Consider the following 23529-nt stretch of genomic DNA (forward strand, 5'->3'; position numbering starts at 1 on the left):
CCGGGCCATGCCACGGCCTGGATTTCAGTTTGATTTTGAGTAATGAGGCCTGGAGCTTGGAGATTGGAGCTTGAAGCTTGAAGCTGGTCGGTCCACCGACCGCCCTGGCTGGCTGACTGAATGACTGACTGACTGTCAGACGAGCTGACAGAGAGCCCCAGAAATCCGCAGAGATCGCAGAGATCCGCTGAGATCCGCAGAGATTACCAAGGGAGGGAGGCCCTGACTGACTGACATTTGATTATTGGCTTCCAATTTGTTGCAGATTTTGTTTTATTTTCCATTCAAGCGCAAATTGCGTGCCATGCCGCGCCGACGGATCGAGTGATCCGAGGGATCCGGGGATCCGAGGGACTGGTCTCGCAATCACGGTTCGCAAATTTGCAAAAAGCCAAAAGCGAGAGAGAAAAGAACAGAAACAGATACAGGGATACAGTGAGGGAGGGCTCGCTCTGAATGAGCAGCGAACAGAAGTCAAATTGTGGCCAGCATGGAAATTAATGGAGCAATGGAGCGGCAGCGATCGAAGAGCAGCAGCAGCAGCGGCAGCAGCAGCAGCCGTGATCTCCTTCTCCATCTGCATCTGCAACTCCATTTGCGTGGCTGCTGCTGCTGCTGTTGCTGCTCCCAAATCGGCGGCAGGAAAGGAGTTATTAAGACAGAGAGGGATGGCTAGAGGGAGCCCGGCCAGGCCAGGCCAGGCCCAGCATTGCATTGCTCTGCTCTGCTCTTTTTTTTTTGCAGTTTAATGAAGGCAGTTCGATCGATTTGGCTGGCTACGAGTCGTGGCTGCGCCGTGCCATGCCACCGCCTGTCAAGGCAGCTCCAAGCTGCCCCAGCAGCCCCAGCAGCCCAGCACCTCATGCCCCATACCCCGTTGCCCAAGCCTCAGTTCCAGTTCCAGTTACAGCTTCGTTTCTTCGAGATGGAATCGTTTCGTGAGTTATTGGAGCGAGTCAGTGAATGAGCGCTGATTCTATGGCTGAAATATGGCTAAAAAAATCGAGAGATAAATTCAAGACAAATCCCAAGTAAAATCTGCCACAAAAATGAGGTTCCCTTCGATTGTTTCCTATTCCTTAAAGTGTTTCATATGCCGAATTTCCCTGCCACGATCCATCCAATCTTTGCTTCGTGCTCTGTCACGTCCCGTCACGTTGCCATCGCTGGCCAGTCCTCGGCACAATTTCAGTTTGCTGCTGTTTTTTTTTGTTGGCCAGGCCAACGATGCTTGGGCCCCCACCCCATCACCGTCCCCGTGCCTGGTTTCTGGAACTGTGGCAGCATTTTCGATCTGTCTGTCAGTCAGCTGCCATTTTTGCTTGGCTCGGGCAGCCAGGCCAGCCAACCAAGTCAGCGAACCAATTGATTGACATTGCCCACAACGCCCTTTTGCTTCTCTTTTTGTTTTTTTTTTGTTTCCTTGGCTTTGGCTGGCAGTAGCAGAGGGGCAGAGGCAGCAGTGGCAGCCAACTTGGGGCGGTCCGAGTGAGCGATAGTGGTCAAGTGGCAGCGTTTTGTGCGCAACTGTACCGGAAATGTGGGAAAATGTGAACCATTCATGAATGGTTTGCTTCTGGTGAATTATGCCCCAACCCAACTACAAATTATACAATACAACAATAATTAATTAAGGCAAGAAGTCCACAAACCAGTCAACACGAAGACAGCACAGCGGCCAAGACCCCGTCAGTGCGGAGTGTGGAGTTCCAGTACCAGCTAACCAGTTAGCCAAAGCCAAAGCCGAAGTTCATTCAAGAAAAACCTCACAATGACAAAAAACAGTTACTACACACACACACACAGAAAGAAGGAATGACAGAGTGAGAGATGGGGGGCAGATGGAGCAAGAGTCGTTGAGCGGTCAAAGCCGTGTAATTATGAAATTCAAAGAAATGAAGCATTAAACTGAACAATCTGGAAACAAACAAGAAATATGATATATGGCACTCAAAAAGCCCACAACGAAAAAGTGTTTCATGACTAAATTAGCATGGCTCCACTACACCACTGGAATCACTGCCCATTGATAAAGAGAGACTCCACACAGACACCATGCCATGCCCTGCCACTCTACACAGCTAAGCCTCTCCCATTGATAAGCCTCTCCCATTGACAACTCAAGAGTGTCCACTCCACGAGAGTCGCTAAAATATTTGACAAATTAATACAAAGCTCGTCTTTTGGCTGAGGTTCAGACCCAGGTTCAGACTCAGGTTGAGACTCAGGTTGTGGCGTTTGATGTCAACCGACTGACTCGCTGGGCCTGTTTGAATTTCTAACTGAGAAGTGCTATAAACGACAGCTCCAACTCCATAGTTTGATTGCTCCAACTTCAGGCTCTGCTTCTGCCTCTGCTACCAAACTTGCCCATTGGCTGGATTATTTTCTCACCATTTGTTCGCTTCTTGTTTCGCTTTATGATTATTTTTACAACTATTATTATTATTATTTAAGTTGGTTGTCGCTGGTTTTACAATTTCCAACGAATATGGCCCGGACAGCCCAACAGACCGACCAAAAATTTCATACTCCGAAATGAATTTATAGTCATTAAACTGTGAGTTATGTCTTTATAGGTCCATGTTAGCCCACAGCTACTACTACTACATACAGCTGCAGCTACCACACAGGGTAAAGCGGAAAGCGAGGGCCACGGCAACGAGATTTCAATTCAGGGAAATCGAAGTCGGCCGCAGCTGTGGCCTGGAATCGAGTCCAGCAATATATACCAAGAATTCTGAATAGATTTTCGGATGGGTTTGATTATATTTTGACATAGAATATGCTGGAATTTTCCTTAATCCTTTCTCCATTTCGAGAGCTTTCCTGCTTTTACTTCTCCATCTCCTTTTGAGGCTTTTCTTTTAGTTTTGTGCCTCTGAGAAGGGGGAATTTTAGGCTCTGATCGATTGAACTTTCGTCTGCCCCCTGCTTCTATATGTTTCCTCGTTCTATCCACCACAAATACCAGGTATAATGTGCTATCGTTTCCTCGATTCTTCGGTTTTTGAAATGGCAACTTTCCCACTCGGATCTGCAGCGGATCGGATCGGTTCCAGGCAATCTACGGCTGACAGACTGACTATCAGATAGAGAGAGAGAAAGAGAGCTTTTTGCTTTAACAATTAGCACAACTCCTGACACTTTGCTGGAGTTCTCTGCGGGTGTGCTGCAGTTCTCATCGCTTCAATTGAGCAGTCGCAAAAGATTTTCCATTTGCCATTTTCCCAGGCATCCAATTGCCAGACGTGTACACATTTCTAATTAAATTTTCAAAGTTGTTTTTCCATTCTGGGCAATTTTTGATTGACATTTTACATTAAATGCTCCTCCGGGCATGGCGCAACGGCGCACAGAGCAATGGAGTAAGTCTGGCCATTGGGGGTATGGGATGTGGCCACAGGAATAGCAAAAGAGCAGAGCAGCAAAAGAGCAGAGGAGCAGAGGAGTAGAGCAGCAGAGCAGCAGAGGAGCAGAGGTAGCAGACCATCAGAGCAGCAGAAGAGCAACGTTGAAATTGATCAATTTCACATAATTTCAAGGCAAGTCGGACGCGGTAATGCAAATCCGACAGATGCGACTACGATTCCCCAGCCTCAGCAACAGCAACAGCATCAGCAATAGCAACAGCTTCAGCTCTGACTGGGAATGTTAGAAGTGCTTAGATCGCTCAAGCATCGCTCCAACGGGGAGGAGCAGGCAGCAGGAGTATGGCTTTTGGGGAGGAGAATGGGTTGGTGTTGTTGCTGTTGCTGGTTGTTGCTGGTGCCTTAGACGGACCAGCTTATGATTGACAACGGCTGAATTGAGCCGCCTGTCCGTCTGTAAGTCCACGCATTTAGAACCGAACCGAACCAACCGAAAACCAAAACCGAACCAAACCGAAGCGATCCTTCTGCCCCTCATTGCCTGACAGCTTGACGGGCTTTGGGCGCTTTAAACGTTTCGGTTGCCTCCCTCGCCGCTGATCTCAGCATCAGCAGCAGCATCACCTCTGGTTTTGGCCTTTTAATTGCTGGCCGTCTGCTGGACTTCTTCAGCCTCTTTCACAATTCTCATTGATCTTTTCTCGAATGTGCGCAACTGTCGGATTTTGTGAGCTGTCAGTGGCTCGACGCGACGCGACTCGACGCGACTCGACTCTGGCTGTGCCTCGTGCCTCCCCTCTCTAGATGTGGATGTCTGTCTGTCTGTGGTGTGGCATATCTTTGATTTGCTAATTAACGGTTTGTCGGTTCAGTTTGACAGTTGAACATGAGTTCCTGACATTTGCCTCTTTCTCCCTGTCTTTGGCCAAGAGACTTTTGAAGGTGCAGGCGATCCACGGATTGTGCTGTGGCTGCCAGCACCCATTGATTGGCAATCCAAGGTCAGAGATTCGACTGCTGAAATGCTGTGTGAATCTTAGAGAGCTAAGCCCTAGGCGCGCCTGCAGCTTCCTGGCTGCTAGTTCCTTTTTCTTTTTGTTTTATTAGCCTTCTTTTTATTATTCGCTGCTGCAGCCACAGTTACAAATCGCTGTCGTAGGCCCACAATTGATGGTCAGCCGGGATCCACGACACAGGGCAACATTGTTAACACCTCGGCCATGTCCGAGAGTGTGCTGTTAATATTAATGATGATGTGGTGTTGATGTTAAGTGCAGTTTAATAAATGAATTGTCTCCCATCCTTAGCCAACGAAGTTGCAGAAGATGCAGAAGATGCTTTCCGTTGTCCGCTGTCCGCACGGTCCGTTTCCCGTTGGCCCAGAGGCATAGCAGCGTGTAATCCATCACCAGATTCAGTCACTCGTTGGCCCGTTCGCTTTTATATTTTATTTCGTTACCAACTTCCTGCATTTGCATGTGCACAGACGAGTGCATCAATGCATTCCAAGTATCCGATGCTATGAGCTCTCTTTTACTGCCACTCCTCGCCCCACCATCTTGCCCCTTAACTACTTCATTTTTGGGCAACCTGACCCTGGGGCCAGCTCTATTCAGCGTTCAGCGCAGTCTAGACGGTGTGAGTGCATTTCATTGGGTGCTCTTGCTCGTCCCACTGTGTGCCTGGGATCATTTGTCTGCTGGCTCTGCCTGCCCCTGCCTCTGCCCCTGCTCCTCCCACCACACCTCATCGCTGGGGCAAGCCTATTTCTTACAACTTCTTCAAACAACTGCAACAACTGACGTATCATAAACAACAACAGGAACAACATCTCGCGCTCTCCGTTGCTCTTGCACTTGGCTCTGCGACTGTGACGGTACCCTGTACCCAGTGCTGGTGACGGGGGGGGTACTGGTGGTGGTGGAACCTTTGTGGCCAAGTGTTTTGGAATCTTTTGCTGCTCTTGCCGGTTGCTGCTTCGTCTAACGTCTAACGTCTAACGTCTCTCTAACAAGCCAAAGAAAAATGGGCCCAACGCCAACTTTTGGCTAAAGCGCAAACACATTAAAAATTGCTCCTTCTTGCACTCCATTCCTGCATCCCCCTCCCCATTATCCACAAACTGGCAAACATTGTTGTTTCTGTTGTTGTTTCTGCTATTGGTGTTTGGCAAAATACTCTTCTCTCAGCTGAATCGTGCTGGGGCATCGAATAGTGCTGTCAAGTGGCCTAAAAGGGACACCAATTGGTGTGTGTTTTGGGGTGCCACAACTGATCGGCACCTGCAAGTGACTTCCTGCTGGCAATTAGCTTTGTGTACTTGGGGATTCTCGCACTTGTGCCGCGGAATTAAATGTATCTCTGACTCGTTTCTAGGCCCAATTATCAGCGCACTTCTATAGGGTATTTGTGGCGCTGCTTGGCCGCAGCTATCCATGGCCCATGTCCATGGCCATTCCATTGCAATTGCCTGAGGCCTCAAATGCACTTTGCGAAAAAAGCAAAAAGCATTTCCTCCAAACTTGTCTCGATTTTTGCTTGCCCCGCAGCGGCTTTAGTGCGAAATAGCTCTGCGGCAGCGGCAGCGTTAGCGTTGCAAGAGGGGCACGGGGGGGCAGCAGCAACAATTTGCAGCCTGGCTGTGCGATTTATCTTTGGGCTGGCAAGTTAATGTGGCAATTGTATGCTAAGCAGCAGCAGCAGCAGCAGCAGCATGAAGCAGGGTCTGGGATGGGATGGGATGGGATATGTGGCACAGGGGCTGTGGTGGCTAAGGGGGCGGTGCCCCAGCAACGGTTTTCATGAATGAATTAGGCGGCGGCCAAAGTTTGGGCACCGCGGCGAAAGGGCAACAACTCAATTTACAGTTGTTATATTTTTTGAGTTTTTTTTCTGTGTTTTGTTGTTTTTTGTTGTTTTTGTTTAGCCGGAATGCCACGGCCATTTTTGTCTTAGGCCACAGACCAGTGAACTGGCTCGTCCGTACCCCTCCTCGGAATTCCTGGGACATCTCATGGGTGTGATTTTAATTTCATACACAAATGAACGCAGATCAGAGACCCCCCACCCCTCAACCGAGGTACACAGAGGAGAGAGAGAGATAGGACGTATAATTTGAGTCGAGAGCAGTGGCAAGAAAATAGCAATAACTCCCACGAAGATTAATAACAGAAAAGTGGGCAGGGACACACACACACACACACACACACACACCTACAGAGTCTCGTAAATAAAATAAGCAAAAAGAAATACAAAATGCACAAAAAATGAACAAGAGGGTGGGGTGGGGGGGGGAGCGAGGAAAGCGAGAGGAAAGCTGGAAAATGAAATTTATGCATAATGCCGAAAAGCGAGCAGGCGAATGGCCCATCAAAAGCGGCAAAGGAGAGCAACAACAGCAACAACAAAAAAAAAAAACTGAAGAGGAATACAAAAATGCCAAACTAGGAAGAGCAATTGGTGGAATTGATGCGCGCCCTAGGGGCGTGTGTGGGTGGGGGTGGGGGTTGTCGTAGATGTTCCCAAGAAAATTAAAACGAATCATATATGCCCTCAGTCCCAAAGGTTGATGGATGGATAGACGGACGGACGGGCTGGATACCTGGCACAAAAGGAGACTGCTCAAGCGAAAAGTTATCCCATTTGTATTGGAGTTCCAGCAGGCAGATTAGAAAAGTTATGCCAATGGGCAGTTCCATTTTAGATGTAAAATAGATTTGCCTATTGGCCACTTTTTTCCCACTAATAAATACTAGAAAAGTTCCCAAATTAGAAGAGTCTCCCTGGGAGCACTGGGAACAGGTAGCGAAGGGGTTTTGGCTGCTACAAATCCCGCCAAGATGCCATCTAATCCGATGTACCCAGCGAATCTACAATATATATATTGTATCACTGTCAAATGGGGGCCCCATTTGGGGGGGGCACAGCCCTGCTCGTACATCAAGGATCAATGGCACGTACCAGCACTAAAGTTATTAAAGCCATAAGATACACAGCCAGGCGGACGGGCGCCCGCAATCCAATCCAAAGCCCGACCAGGCGTGCGTCCATATGCAAAAAAAAAATATATATATATATTTATAATATATACGTGTATATATGAATACGTACTCGTATGTAAAAATATACTGCTATGTCTTGTATTTGTATATACGAGAGCGATACATTGACGCACCCCTCAGACTCCATCTCCATCTCTTGACTCGGGCAGGCAACACGACTTTAAACCCATCAAACCATTAACAACAACAGCAACAATGGGACAGAGCCAGAGACAGAGACAACTCCAGCTCCAACCCCTGCTGCCACAGCATTCCACCCCCAACCCCCCCACATCGTTCAGCATGTGAGTAAAAATTTGCGTATGAGTCAACAGCAACGACGTTTATCTTTCAACCACCACCCATCAGAGGCCAGTGGGTGGGGTGCACATACAGGTATGCACCCCACACACACACTCGCACACACACACATCAAGAGAGCGCCCACTTGATATGTATCGTCGACGTCTACAGTTATAAAATATATATGAGTGGGGCGACAAACGAGAAACGCTTCGCTCAAGAAAAATCGACATGGCAAACGTGTCGGAAACGTGTCACGAATTTGTCCGCCAAGAATGGAACGCTCGCGTTCGCCTACTTTTCACAGGATTACGCAGAGGTCCGTTACATATCGCAGTTCGGGGCAGGCAGGCAGGCAGGCAATTCGGGGCAGGTACGCCCCAGTCCCAGCCACTTGATGGCAGATTGCATTGGCTTAGTGCTTGAAGTAGTGTCTCCACATGGTTGACATTTTTTGGGGCCTTAAATAATATGTATTTTGTGGCTGTAGAGCGGTGTATAGCCATCAAAGTAATACTGATACTTGGTAATGCTCATTTCTGATTTAACAGCATTTTTCCTGGACTTGGGTTTCTTTACAGCAGATTTCAAACACCTTCGGAGCATCAAGTCCGAATGGTTCCTGTTGCTGGAACGGGAACGGGAATCGGCTCGAAGTTGCGGCTCGTGATTGGGCTGGGAAGGGGTTGGGAATGGGCTGGGAAGGGGCTGCGAATGGGCGTATGTATGGTGGAACGGGGACAGGTCGCATAACGATGAGTGCTGCTGCTGCTGCTGGTGCTCTCCGCACATTAACGCCCGTAACGTAATTAAACAAAAATAATGGTCTCAATAATCAAGCGAATGCCGTAAAAGTAAAAGTGAAAGTCCCCTCCCTCCCTGCCGCTTGCTAACCCTTTTTGGTGTCTGCCTATGGATGGTTTTTGGCTTTGGCTTTAGCTCTTTTTTTTTTTTGGAGTCACTAATTATTTTCTGCGGCTGGTTCACTTTGGGCTTCCTGATTCCTGCTGCGGCTCTCTACTCTTCTGGCACTAAACACACAAGTGTTGCAAAAGATGGCAAGCCCGGGGAGGAGAAGGAGGATAAGGTGCTACATCCCCCAATTCGGGCACGCCCTTCCTTCCCAGGAAGATTTACACACATGGAGATTTATGGGACGAGACCCGAGCCGAGCCGAGCCATGCCCCGGCCGGAGCTGTATCCGGCTGTATCAAAAATCAATTAATGGCAATAATTTTAAAATTAAAACAATTCTGCGTGCCGCCAACATGTGTGAAATTTAATGACTTTGAAGATATTTATGGAAATAGACCAAGAATCCAGCTCCAGCTCTAGCTCCGGCTCCAACTCCGGCTACGGCTAGCTGTACGGGCCTCTGTGCGGACCGCATTTGAAGTTGCTTTTGTGTGTTTGCTGTTGGGTTTTTTGCCAGTGCCTTTTACCATTTCGTTTGCAATTATCGAGTATATTGCTGCGCATCCGCATCCGTCCCGTCCCGTTTCGTCCCTTCCCCCAGGCCTGTCCCGCAATCATTCGAAATTTGGAAGGACGGAGTGGGCTGGGAGGCTGCTGGAGGATGCCTTTTTGTTGTAATTAGATGAGCAGCTGAGGCGGGCAGCAGCAGCAGCAGCACAAGGGTTTAATTACATTTTGAATAGAAAATTTATGGAACAAGTTTTTCGGTTTTCAGTTTTCGGTTGTCGGTTCGGCTTTCGATTCGGCTCAGTTGCCGTTCCTTTTGTGGTTCGTTCGGTGTTTTTTGGGCTTGGTTCGAGTTACCATTTCGCCAGGGGCCTTGTCATTGTCGGCATGTGTGTGCCATGTCGCCCGATTGTCTCCCCCGCGCCACCTACTTCGTCCTTATCTGTCACTCTCTCTCTCTCTCTCCCCTGCCCCTCCTTGTCCCATTTGCTGGGCTCTGCTTTGGATATATTGTAATGTTTGGGTATGGCCCCTGGGCAGGCAGCAGGATGAAAGGCGCTTTAGCTGGCAACATCTGAGATAAAGCAAAAAGGAAACTATCGATAATTAGTGCGCACGTAAATCGTTTACGGTGGGTGGAAATATTTATAGAAATTTATTTGCCGTGTTTAGAAATTATTATTAATATTACTATTAATATTATTATTATTAAATTATTATTAATATTATTATTATTAAATTATTAATAATATTATAATTATTAATATTAATATTATTATTATTAAATTGTTATTAATATTATTATTATGAAATTATTATTAATAATACTATTATTATTAAATTAATATTAATATTATTATTATTATTAAGTTATTATTAATTTATTTATGGCTGACTGCAGTCAATGGATTTTTGCACAAGCAATCCAACAATTTGCAGCCGAAGTTGTGAAGCTCGGACGAGGATCGATTCATTCCCCCTTCCCCCTTTTTCATGTGGCTGATGCACCCGAAAGTAGGCAACACCCACACACACACACAGAGAGAGGGCGGCCCCATGGAGACAGCTGTTGCAAATTGTCGATTTTGAAATTGTGCGCCGCAGGCGAGTGGCCAAAAATTCGACTTCCGCTGCCAGTTTCGTTTTCGTTTTAATTTTCAGCTTCAGAGCTTCAGTCCACGGCTCCTGCTACTGCTCCTGCTACTGCTCCTGCTACTGAATCTGATTTTGGTCCTGGTCCAGGCCCTGGCTGCCTGGTGGAAAAATGTTAATTGATTTATGTTTATATTTGTGCAACATGTTGATGCCCCAGCCACAGCCAAAGCCACAGCCACATCCAGCTGCAGTGCGCGGAAAACGCTCGCGGTTGTCATTTTGCTGCCGCGATGTGTCTGCCGATGGATGAGTGGGTGGCGTTGGGTGGCTGGATGGATGGATGGATGGAGTGGATGATTGGATGAGGTGGGTGCCCCGACAGACAAACCAAAACACAAACAACTGAGGCACGTTAATTGAACAACATTCGACGGACAGAAGCAGAGGAAGAAGAGGAGGATTCTCCACCGAACTGAGACTCCGCTCAACCCCGAACCGAAACCGAAACAGAAACCAAAACCAAAACTCAATTTGACGCAAATTTCAACGTTAGCGGCATATTTGCTTGTAATTACATCTATCAAAAATATATAGATATATATGTATATAGACGAGTACCGTGTGCCATGACATACATGTATGTGGGGCGATATATGGCGATAAACTTTTGTCTTCTGCCACGCCTCGGGGCGACAATTTGGCATGCCATCGCGCGTCAGCGAGGGCTGCCACAAATGTACTGCAGGGGGGAGGGAGAGGGGAGAGCTGCCTGGCTGCCGCCGGCGGCTCTTTCAATATTGCAACCTTGTTTATTTATTTGTTTGAGAGCCACGAAAATGATGGAACACAAAAAAATCAAATTATGAACACAAACAAGTTGGAAAATTATGTCAGAGGGTGCAAGCAGAGGGGGGAGTGGAAAACCCAAATGCAGCTCAGATCGGAAACAGCAACAGAATCAGATCCAGTCCGATCGGCTGTTACATTGCCCCCACACACGAGGAGCCACAGCAAGTGCTAGTCAAACTCAATTTAACTGGCAATTAATGCATGTTTCCCCCCAACCACCCACCCACCCACCACCCAGAGAGAGACACCCCATTCTGGGCTCCAGTCCAGTCGGAACCCATTCGATCCATTGCCGAAAGTGGCAATCAGCAAAAACAACACCAATAAAGCCGCCACAGCAGCAGCGACAACATGTTGCCCCATGCCACGCCTCCATTTCGGCCAGATGATGGGGCGGATGGGGCGGATGGGGCGGATGGGGATAGGTGGAGAGAATGCCATGTCGACACCTATTACCATTCATTGACTTTTGCCATGTCCCTGGGGTGTCATCTATGCAGGTTGCTCTGGTTTATCCTTGCTTCCTGTTCTTCCCTTCCCTTGCTGCCACTGCCGTTGCCGTTGCTGCTGCCACTGCCACTGCCTCGGTGTTTGTCTGCTTTTGGAAGAGGCCCACGCTTTTGATTGCATTTGCAGCCAAACCCAACGACCGTTTGCTAATGTCCTTCGATAAAGCCGGCAAAATCAACACCAGCCGCCCAGCCACCCAGCCGCCCAGCCACCCAGCCGACCAGCTGCCAAGGCTACACACAGACACAAACGTACAATATTGTGCGAGTGTGTGTGTGAAGGTTTTGGATGGGTATAGGATATGGGCAATGGATATGGATATGGATATGGGCAATGCTGATGCTGATGCCAGCCGTGTGCCGTGTGCCGTGTGCCTGTGCCTCCGTTTTCATTTGGTGTTTGATTGGATTTTCAATTATTCATTATTATTGGTTGCAATTTACCTGCTGCCTACTGCCTGCTGCCGGCCACTGTAGCAGTCCCACTCGCCCCCACCCATTCTCATTCCGACATCCTCAAAGTGTCTCTCTGCATTGATTGCGTTTCATCAGCCATGTTTGATTTGCCGTTGGCCGTTGGTCGTTGGCCGTTCGGTTCGGCCCCCAGTTTTCCAACTCATCAAATTCCAATTGCATCATTAAACGGAATTTTTAATGCGTCACCAGCCTCCCCCCCCTCTTCCGCTATCCACCACTTTTTGCTCCACTCATTTGCATGGCACTCGTTTGATTGAGTTCGCTCCCTGTGCGGGAAGATTTCTGGCTTAGATTCAGCTTCGATTTTCACCTTTTTCCAATGGCATTCCTATACCCAATCGGTCAACGCTTTGGAGCGGATCGACCTTCGGGGTCTCTGGCGACCAGAGCGCTGGAGTTCATTGCATTTTCGTGTGGCAGCAAAAATCGCTAAAAATTCCATGCAGCTCCCAGTGTCCGTACCCAAAAACGATTAAGTGCCTGATTAAATGGCCACACCCTCACACAGCAGGCTATGGTTTCAAGGGTCCCGCCGTGATGGTAGTAAATCTACAATAATTATTTATTCATTATGTTACTTGCCAGGGGCTGCTTAAAAATTGTAGGAAATCGCTTGCAAAGGGGGTATCAAATGCTTCGTTCTGCTTTTCCAATCTTCTGGTCCTTCTGCGGGCAGTGCCCACAGGGTATATTTTGCTTGTGTAAAATTTGGATCAACCTACCTTTGCTTTTCGCCAAAGGAGTAAACGTCAGGTATTTGCTCCTTTTATTCAGTTTGCTGATATCAACCGGACCGAACGGAGCTGCACGGAGCTGTTTGCTGCAAATAAATAAAAACCGATTAAAGGAAAAAAAAAAACAACTGTGCGTAGCTGTCAGTGAAAAATGTGACAAGTGACAGATAAAATAAAAATGCAAATCGAATAAAATAAAATGAAATCAGAAAAAATTAATAGAACAAAATAAAACAATAACTAAATAAAAATTAACGACTAATCAGAGTATTCCCCGACACCGTTCGCAGACGATGAATGACTCGCAGATCCTGAAGTTGGAGGGCTTTCTGGAGCAGTTCCAGAGCATCCCGTGCGACGTGCCCATTCCGCAGCGCAAAGAGCCCAAAGTGCTGCCGGTGAATGGCATCGTGCAGCCGGCGGTGCTGCCGCCTCCCTAATCGCAAGGGACGGATCACCAATCTGATGACGAAGTTCCAGACCCTGCTGGAGTTGATGATACGCGCCAAGTCCTCTTTCCAATTTCGCCATCCCGTGAACGCCATCAAGCTGCAGGTGTACGAGTACCACAACTGCGTCCAGAGCCCCATGGACCTGTACACCGTGAAGAAGAGGCTGATGAACAACTATTACATCAGGGCTGCGGAAATACTGGAGGACTTGATGCTAGTGTTCACCAATTGTCGCACCTTCAACAGTCCCGACTCGCCCGTCTTCCACGATGCCACAGCGCTGTGCAACCTGCTCTGTCAGCGCCTCTCCAAGTTCCGCCTGGAGGGGGCGTCCGAGTTTGTGGAGCCGCCGAAAGTCAAGGGATCGAAGGCCACACAACCGCCTGAAAGGAACATTTTTGAACTTCCGACTAGCCGTTCGCCGCCGCACGGAGCGCCGCCATCCTGTCAGCCGATCGCCGACAGTCGTCAAGGCCGCCCTCGCGGTCAACGAGCTGGGGCCCAAGCCAAAGCTCCATCCAAAATCATTGCCAAAATGGCCCTCAACCCCAAGCGACAGGCTCTCCTAGCAAACGAATTGTTCGCACCGTCGTACCATCAGGCCGGAACCACCACCTATGATGGCACTTTCGTGGAGCACGAGATCGAGCGATCCCATTGCCTGCACCTGCATGCGCGGCTGCGGGCCAGTCGTCACTGTCCGATCGTTTGGTCATGCAACGATTCGTATGTGTGGGAGAAGTGCGGCGAGAATCCGTACTACGACCATGACGAGGAGCCTCTCGACTGGGACATATCGGAGGCGCTGCTGGTGGGCGAGTTGTTCGTGAGCTTCGACTGGTACCTGGGCAAGCTACTCAAGATGCTGGAGAACGCAATGTCCTGCTTCGCCATCAATCCATCGGTCCGCCTCTCAGTGCTGAAGACCAAAGAGCTGATCAAGGGACTGGAACCGAAATATCGCAAACGGATTGCCGTCGCAAAGTCCAAGGCCTTCGAAGCTGTTCGCCTAAAAGAAGCTTCCCATTAAATGTAACGAATAATCAGCAGAAAACCAATAAACGAACGTACCTCTTGTGCGTTTCGGGAAGACATTTTTGTGTGGTTTTTGTAGCAGAAATCAAACGTCATCTGGAAGTCGAAAGAGGAATCGAAGTTCTGGATGGTTTTCTTTGGCTTTTCCCGTTGCGACCCCCCTGACCGTTTGAGGTGGACAATTATCTGCATTGCTGTCGGAGAGAACAGAAACCAGATCGAGCCATAAAGATAGTGGCACAAGCCCCAGCCCCAGCCACAGTTCCAGCTCCAGCCACCGACAAAGTGTTTCCGACTTTTGTCGTAGATTTTTGCTGGCAGATTTTTATTGGCATTCGAGTTCATTCGAAACGGTGACCGGCACTAAGACGGGAGCGGGAGCGGGAGCGGGAACGGAGCGACCAATTTGATTTTTACGAGCCAGCCAGCTCTGGACTGTGGCTGGGGCTGTGGCTGTGGCTGGGGCTGGGGGGATATCATTTTGCATCGGTTATTTCGGATACGTATTCGCAGCTACTTGTCTTGTGTTGTTCTGTGTGCTCCGACCCTGATCCGATCAGCGCGCAGCTCGACGTTTGGTGTGCGCGACAATAAATTAAGTCAAGTGTAGCATTTAATTGATTTTAATCATAGATTAAATATCGTTAAAACAACAGCAGTAGAAGTAGAAGCGGGAGCTGGGTCTGGGTCTGTAGCTGTGGCTGGGGCCAAAGAACAACACACAAAAGGCCGCGCTGACCAATAAAGTCAACAATCAAATCAAACAGCTCGCAACTCAGCAACCCCAAAGGGTCTGTGGGTCCGTCTGTGGCACTAGAACTGGGCTCTGGCAATGGGGGGTCTCAGGGTTGGGGGGGTTGGGGGCAGGACAAACAAACCAATTTGTAGCACAATAAGTTGTCGTTACCATCGGTTGTTCTTGTTCTCCTCTCCGTTGTTGTAATCGTTGTTTACCAATATGTAATCCTTAGAAACAACAAGAGACGGACTCCTCATCCGACAGCGACTACGGCTACGGCTACGGCTCTCTCCCCTCCCCACCCGTCAGTGCTGGTGTCTGCTCTGGTCTTTGCTTGCTTTGAATTTCAATTACCCTTGACTGAATGGGAGGATGGTGTATGGCGATGGGGGATGAGGGCTGCGATGTGCCGGATTTTGGGCAATTTTACATCCAACCATCACTGGGCGTTGGCTTTAAGCTCATGTCCGCATCAGCTCATATGCATATACGGCTGGACAGTGCGTGTCGCGGCTTATAAAGCTTTGCATCGCAAATATATTACACTTTAAGTGCACAAAAAAGCGGAACAGGCAATAGTCAATGAGTTTCTGTCTTGAATAGGAAACTGTAGCAGGTCCCAAGTATTCCCAGGACTGACTGTATCCAGGCTAGTCCAGCGCACACTTATATATGGGCAATTTTCAGCTGTATTAATTGTAGAATATTTTATTTGAAAATGGTTTAAGCCACTCGCAGATCGCTTCTGCTTATCCGCTAGCACAGACACACAGACTGATGCTGCTGAAACGCACTGTCCACCTCAAAAGTAATATATAGTGATGATGCTGTGGGCAAGTGGGCAAGTGGGAGTGGTGGGCTGGGATGGGTGCAAGAGCTGGTTCGGGGCAAAGTCAGGGCAGTGGAAGAAAATATTCGCGTTGCTAACGAATCAAATAAATTTGTTGGTCAATTAAAAAACAGCAAAACGCGCAGAATTTCCACATGTGTGGCACAGCAACAACTGCAATGGCCCCTTACCCCTCACCCCTCACCCCTTACCCCTTACCCATCCCCCTTGGGTTGGTAGGGATGCTGCTGATTTTTGCTCTAATGGCTGCCAGCGCCCAAATGAAAAGCTTCGCGTGAAGCTCCGCAAAAAAATTGCATTGCAAACCAATTTTTTTTCTCGCCTGCAACCCCACTCCTTGCTCCTTGCTCCTTGATTCTGCCGCTCCTCTTTTGGCGCTTTTCGGCTGCTACAGCTTCTCCCATGATTCTCCCTGCATGATTCCGACTAGCTTTTGACCGAAAAATTTCATCTTTTGCTTTTTTTTTTCTTTTTTTTTTTTTGTTCGTTCGTTGGTACACAATTTTGTAGATTTTTTTCGTGGTTTTTTTTCGTTAGCGTTTCTTGTTTTTTTTTGTATGTTAAACTTTGGCCGTAAACTAACTTTGTCGGGGGGGGCTTGATAGTGTCTGGGGAGAATTGATGTTGCACCAGGGGTTGTGGCTAAAGAGGGTGTTGAATGGAAGGGGTATGGGTGATGGGGGGGTGTTTCGGTCCACGTTAGTTATTAGTCGGCGGGAGCACGGGTCGAGTGAACATGGGGCGCGGCGATAAATGTCTAGTTCTGCACTCGAAAAAAAATAGCATCAGCCAGCAGAAAACGGAGCAAGTGGAAAGCATTGATAAATGCACATGGGGATTTTCCCCGAACGGGCGGAACAGAGTGGTACCTGCACAGGGGCCAGCAGATCATCCAACCCTGAATGATGAGCACCAAAAAGTATCCCTGGTCGGCAAAAGTTGCACACGAAATTGGCACTGAGAGTGCTTCGATCCAACTGTCATCTGTCAGTCAGAGAAATTAATTTATGGGATTTCCTTTTGGTTTTTGTATCGATGGGGAAGATGTTTCTGCAGAGCTAAGGGCTCACTTCTTTTGTATAATTTCCTGTGATCTTGCCCTCTTTCTCTCTCTGCGTCTTCCCCACACTCTCTCTCTCTCGCTCTGTCTCTCTCGCTCTCTCTCTCTGCCCTTTCTATCTCTGCGCTTTCGCCTCTGCTCCTCGCAGTCAGTGATGTTGAGGGGCGAAAATTGACAGCGGCTGGCTGGGCCGCCGGAAATGAAAACTAAATAAAAATGGAGCGCAATTTACGGTTAGTTTGGGAGCAGAGTGGATAGAAGAGGGTGGATAGGGAGGGCAGCGGGTACACCTACTGCCAATTTTCTGCTACGCTTTCTGCTCTGTCTCTGTGTCTCTCTCTCTCTTGCCCTGTTTCCTGCAATGTTTAATCTTCACCTCTCTTTTTTTTCTATTGCCATTCCTCCTCTCCGTTGGGTGCTCAACCCGTTGGCTGCTTGATTAAATAACCAACAACAATGGGGATAAAAAAAAGACCCACAGAGAGACAGAGAGACAGAGAGTGAGAGAGAGAGTCAAAGCTGGGGAGGAACCGCCTTCGGGCGGCTACTGCGCCTGTCCGCAGCCCCTCCCAAATAACCAATCGATAACCAATTGCCAATTGCCAATCCAATAACCAATAACGATGATTGTCTGTGTGAATTGTAGGCGTGCCAGTCAGGTCCAGGAGACGGACACGGGCACGGAGACGGAGACGATTCCGCTGCAGCGCTCCCGGGCCGTGCCGATCCCCATCCGGGGCAGAGCTGGCGCGCCACCCGCGGAGCTCATTGCCGAGCAGAGGCCCATTGGGGGCGATCTCATTGGGGGCAAGCTTGTGGCGGAGCCGGAGGATAGCGTTGGACTGTCGCAGGTTACCTCGCCCGAGAGGGATGAGCTGGACCTGTCGCTGGAAATGGATTTGGACATGGAACTGGATCTGGAACTGGAGCCGGAGCTAATGGCCCTCGCCGAGAACTTGGACCCGTTGAGCCAGCCCGACAGCTTCTCGCCATTCTCCTCGTCTGACGTTTCCAGTCACTGGTCCTCGTCCACCGTGTCGCCCGTGCCCGTGCACGTGCCCGTGAAGTGCACCGCCTCGCCGCCGAAGCTCAAGGTCAAGCCCGTGGCATTGGGCACGGGATCCGGCAAGGGATCGGCACGGGCACGGGCTACGACATGCCCTTCCCCTACCCCGCCAAGATTGCACTGTGTCCCCAGCAACGTTTGTACTGTGCGTGCAGCGCCACTTAAGCCCCACCCCCCACACAGCCCCACTAAATCCACTCGATTTCCACAGATATCTTCAGCCTGGTGGACAGCATGAACCTGCAGCTGGAGAAGAAGCGCAGGAAGACGCCGGAACCGCTGAAAAATGCCGGCAAGAAGAGCGCCACGGGAGCCGTGCCCAAGGCCAAAAACAGGAACAAGGAGAAGGAGAATCTGAATCTAAATCTAAATCAAAAAAAAAGACCAAGCCAATGCAAAGCGCCGAGAAAACAGCCAAAACTAATCCCAGCAGCCAGGCAAAGCCCAAAAAATATTACATTATGAACATTCAGGCAAAGCCCATCAATCTGTCATCGAAAACGAATCAGCAGTTCAGTGAGTTGAATCGCAGTTGGCGGCGTCAAAAAACGTCAAAATATTGCGAAAAGTCTTGAATAAATATTTGTGGAATTTCAGTGAAGGAAAAAATGTCGAAGCAACAGAACGTAAAGCGCCGACAGGACCAGGACCTCGAGCCGTTCATCGACCTGGATACGGACTGTGAGCTGGGCATGGAGCATCTCGAGCAGTACTGGGCCAAGGCCTCGCGTCGTGACTCGCAGGGCAATCGCAACGATCGCAACCCTTCGGAGAAGCGCTCCTCGGAGACAGACACCACGGACACCACGGACACCGTGGACCCTGCAGACACCACGGACACCGCGGACACCAGAGATACCACGGACAGTGAGAAGCCAAAAAGTTTGCTTTATTCAGTGAGCGACAGTGAGTGCCTTTTCTTTTGGTAATTTAGCAGTTTAATGTTGAATTATTTGATGGGCTTAAACAACACAAGTCACGGTGCCTCCACTGCACTTAAAAAATACCCCTGGCTATATTTTTCACTCCCCCCCCCCCACGCAGGCAGCAGCAACTCTGACGAGGCCACGCTCGAGGAGAAATCTTCATCGGAAACGCTCGTCCTGAAGACAAAGCGCTTCAATTGCACGCTTGGCTCGGACAATACTCGCACAGGTATACAAATATTGAATGCTTAAATGGTGATAAATAAAAGTGATACATCAACTTGGCGAACTTTCAGAGAAACGCAGCACAGATGGCGGCAATCAGGACAGCAAAATTTCAAGCTCTAATGGCGGCAAAAATGCAACTGGAGCAGCCACTCGCGAAGGTAAGGGCTCGTTGGTTTCCCCTCATAGCATTGGCAGAGTAAAGTCCAAGTGATTCGCCTACAGGCTACGGCTGCTTGAGCGGGGCTATGCCGTACGATTTGAGCGTCAATCGCAACCGTTCCACGGCCATCTATGCAGCCCTGAACATGACGCCACCATCTTCGGATGACTCGAACCAGGCACCATCATCCGATCCTTCGCCGGCCTTGGCCACAGGCTCTCCGCTGGACAGCAGCTTGGGGCTGCCACGCCATTCCTTTGTGGGCTGTAAGTGGCCTGCTACATAGTCTGCGATCAGTTGCCCAAATCAGTGCACTCTCCCTCTCTCTCTTTCTCTCTCTCTCGTTGACAGGTCCTTCGCTGAGCAGCATCGGCGAGCAAAAGCTGCGCCATTCTTCGCATCCATCAGGTAAGTCTGTGCGCCTGGGCCTAAGGGTGCATTTTTCAGCGAAAGAAAATCCCAAAAAGAGGCGCCAAGATAACTTAAAGGACAAGCTAGAAATGAAGCGGATCAGGGCCCTAGTGCTGGGGAAGAGCGAGAAGATCGCGAAGAACAAGAATCGCCATCCCCACAAAGTGCAAAAAGCCAAAAAGAAAACTAAGAAAACTAAACGAGAAGAGCCAAGGCCCACTGAGTTCCTTTTGCCCACTGAGTTCGACCCTCCCGCTCGTCTGAGCCCCGCTCCAACCATTCCTATCGCACCCAAAGTGGGCGGGCGCTGCTATCAGCTGCCTGCGGAGGACTTTGCTCGGGAGGACATCGTTGAGCCGCCCACGGTAGAGCCGCTGAAGAACAAGCTGATGACCCGCCACCTGATGCCGATGAAGTCGCGCCTACCGAAGCCAGCGCTGCCCCAGAACCCGATGGGGCCCGTTTTTCTGCTACGTCCCAAGGGCTGCACCGACTCCCTACCCCAGGAGCTCGCTGGCAGCGCGAGCAAAGAATTCGAGTCGGACTTTCGGTCCTTCGACTCCTCATGGAACGGCGTGCTTGGCCGCTCAAAGTTCAGAGATTCAGGCAGCGACGGATTCAGGAGCTGGGCTGGGCTTGCGTCGGACGACGATGGCATGAGCTCGACCTCGGGTGATTCGTCCACGCGGGCCGAGACGGATGCGGATACAAAGAGAAGCAGCGCTGGCGTGGGGAAACGGCCGCCGAGATACAAGGGCCAGAGAATACCCAGGCAGGGGGACTTTCGCAGCTACTTTGAGCTGGACGAGATCTCGGTAAAGATCCTGTGGACCGTGGCCCACTACCGGCCCAATGTAGCGGTCTGCACGACCGAATCCTGGACTACATGGTGAAGTTCTACCACAGTCGGAACCCGGCCGAGGACGAGCTGATCTTCCAGTGGTACCTACTGGAGGGCTTCTATCCGCTGTTTTACCTCCTGGAGCGTCCGCTGGAGGAGCTGACACGGTCGTCCGACAAGCAGCTGGACACGGGGATCCACGTGTTCATTGAGAGCAGCCGCGACTCGCCCGCGGTGAGCACCACAGTAACCGAGCAAATGGCCAAGTACATGGTCTGCGCCTTCTACCGCGTCCTCTACCACTACGCCGTGGCCATGGAAATGGAAATTCTGAGCCGCGGTCTGCTGCGCTGCCGCTTCGCCGTGAACGTGGTGGAGGTGTTCATGGTGGAGCAGCGCAAGCGTCCGGTCGGGGGCACAGTCGACGGCTTTGAGCTGTACAATTGGGCCCAGGTCCACGAGGGACGGCTCAAGTCGATCCTGATGGAGCCCCTGAGAACGGGCATCGAGCGGGCCACACAGGCCGAGGCCATGGGGCTGTGTGTGCGCACCCGAACAGCGAATGCTACCACGAGTTCTATGTGAACCGGCAGTTTCCGCGTCCCGATTTCCTGGCCATCAACTGCACCAGAGCCGGCATTCGGCGATGTTTCAGCAAGCTAACCGCAGAGACCGCGCCGCCCGATGGCTTCGTGTGCCCCATTCAGGGCTGTGGCGAGTACCTCAGCCCGAGTCTCGTGCTGTCGCATTTCGTCACCCACCACTGCCGGCGCCTGGAAGAGCTCTGGATGGGCGATCGCATGATCTGCCTGTTCTCCCCGGTCAGCTATCCGCCCCGGATGTACTTCTGCACCAGCATGCTGGCCATACTGGACGGCAAGCACCGATCGCCGCCGGCCCACCGGCCCCGCTACATCCGCCATGTGGCGCTGCCCACGCGTGAGCTCTACTTCGCGGACCACCACTTGGTGCTGGTGATGTACGCCAGAATAGACAAGAGCCAGCTGGGCATTGAGTGCGAGACCAGCGACGATTATGGCACAGAAACCGAAGACAACACGGACAGCATACCGTGGATTGTGGCAAAGAAGGAATCATCTTCTTCGGCTGATGATCGGAAAGTTACGGATGAGAATGCTGCACGTTCTGTGCCCGAATCTGAACCCGAACCTGAACCCGAACCCGAATCTGATGGCGATAATCAGCTGTATGTGTTTTGGCTGATGAGCCATGACAAGCTGCCGCGGGATATGAAGGTGCGCCTCTACCTGTACGCGCTGGAGCGCGGTGTGGCTGGCTCAAAGCATCAGAATCTGCTCAAACCCATTCGCATGTCGAAGTTCATCGATGTGCCCGACATGATAATGAACAGCGAGGACAGCTGCTTGATCCTGGACCATCCCACCATGGCCTTTTTAACCGACAACTTCAAGGATATCATGTATGTGGATGCGCGGCCGGTGTACGGGCAGCGATACGATGCCCGCGAGTCCAACGACGAGATGTGGGTGGTGCAGCCATAGAACATAGTACATAGAGCATAGAACATAGAACAGGGCTATAACTAAGTAATCGACCAATCTGGCCACTTCCCTTCGCACACACAACAACCCATCGCTAATCCCAGCCTCTAACTTTTCTTTGCAGCCTCCCGCTAGGAGCTCCGCGAGCGAGCGAGCGAATTCTCTGATGATTATTTGACACTTAATTCAATTTTGCATGTCCCATGTCGCATGTTTCCATGTTTCCATGGTCATTTATTGCATACATATTTTATTGTTAATCAGTTCAATAAATAAAGCATTCCGAAAAAGGTAAAAACATTAAAGCTAAACCCCATGGAGAGGGAAATTCCATGATTTATGGGTGGAGCTCCCTTGGAGCCCGCCAATCAATTTGTGTCTCTGGGTGCGGAACGATAAACAAAATAAAATCTAAGGAAAATTTAAAGAAAAACCAAATAAAAAGCGCAGATGGACTCAAAGATAAAGACAGCGAGTGGGTGGGTTGGGGCATCCAAATCAAAAAACAATTACGCGGCAAATGACATTATCAAATGTCAAATGTCATGTTCGGCAAGGGCCATGCCATGCCCCATGCCCCATGCCTGCCATCTCATCCCATGCTCCCTTTCCAGTCTCCCTTCCTCCCTCCAATCCTCTGTGTATCTGCGTGGCATCTCCTGCTGAATGCAAAGCAGCTGGCGGCGCATCAAATTTGTTCGAGGCAATTTTTCAATTCATTGAAGTGGAATTCATAGGAAGCCCTCCATTCTCCCTGCTCCCTTTTCCCTTCTCCTGCCCGCCACAGACGGCCGCGATTTTAGTCGCTCGCCAGCGCAACTAAGCGCCACTTGACTTCTGCCCAGCCAACCCCCTCGTTGGCCCTGTATCCATCTACCCGCTCCCCTACGCGAACCATTGCCCCCTGTCCTTCTCGAGTATCTGAAATCAAAATCAAGATTTTTGATTCTTTTATACACGCGTATTACTTGTGCCACCAACCCCGCCCCACCCCTCCGCGCCGGTCCTGCGGAGAGGGGGCAGCTTGTTTGTTTCTTTGGTGGGTTTCTTTTATTCTTTTGAAATTGGCTTTAAGCCCGTTGCCTGTAAATAAATCTATGGCGCTTTTGTGTTGCCCTTTGTGGGGGAAAGGGCGGTTATCCACTCACAGATATATTCCCAAGAAAGTCGCTCCCTTTGCAGCCTGCAACAAGGCAACCAAAAGCAACCTATTCCTATTCCTATTCCATTTTTCTGTTATTTTTGTGTTTTACTATTACAACTTTTATGTCCAAATTATTGGTGGCAGAGAGAGAGAGAGTCTTTAAGCGAGATAGAGAGAGAAATGTAAGTCATAAGGTGACCGAGGGGCAGATGATGATGATGATGATGCCACCGTAGACCACCTGGGGAGGAGGAGGAGGAGCAAAGTTCCATATGCACTCCGTCCATTGCTGGC

At 49.9% G+C, this 23529-nt stretch overlaps 2 protein-coding genes across 2 annotated transcripts in view; both read left to right on the forward strand.

The window, feature by feature from the left end:
• The window catches only part of LOC111071641 (dentin sialophosphoprotein), a 40468-nt gene extending 20851 nt beyond the window's left edge, over positions 1-19617 (forward strand). The window contains exons 3-8 of the mRNA XM_041596174.1: positions 17583-18138; positions 18224-18518; positions 18600-18869; positions 19047-19157; positions 19225-19314; positions 19379-19617. Coding sequence (XP_041452108.1) covers positions 17583-18138; positions 18224-18518; positions 18600-18869; positions 19047-19157; positions 19225-19314; positions 19379-19602 — 1546 coding nt within the window. The 3' untranslated portion in view covers positions 19603-19617. The remainder of the gene's footprint in view (positions 1-17582; positions 18139-18223; positions 18519-18599; positions 18870-19046; positions 19158-19224; positions 19315-19378) is intronic.
• A 199-nt stretch (positions 19618-19816) lies between these two features.
• On the forward strand, positions 19817-22091 carry LOC121405475. The gene is given in 3 exon segments (XM_041596175.1): positions 19817-20579; positions 20582-21102; positions 21105-22091. Coding segments are annotated over 3 exon segments (2271 nt in total).
• Positions 22092-23529: the final 1438 nt, after the last annotated feature.

Source organism: Drosophila obscura, unplaced genomic scaffold, assembly GCF_018151105.1.
Source record: "Drosophila obscura isolate BZ-5 IFL unplaced genomic scaffold, ASM1815110v1 contig_97, whole genome shotgun sequence".
Taxonomy (NCBI): Eukaryota; Metazoa; Arthropoda; class Insecta; order Diptera; family Drosophilidae; genus Drosophila; species Drosophila obscura.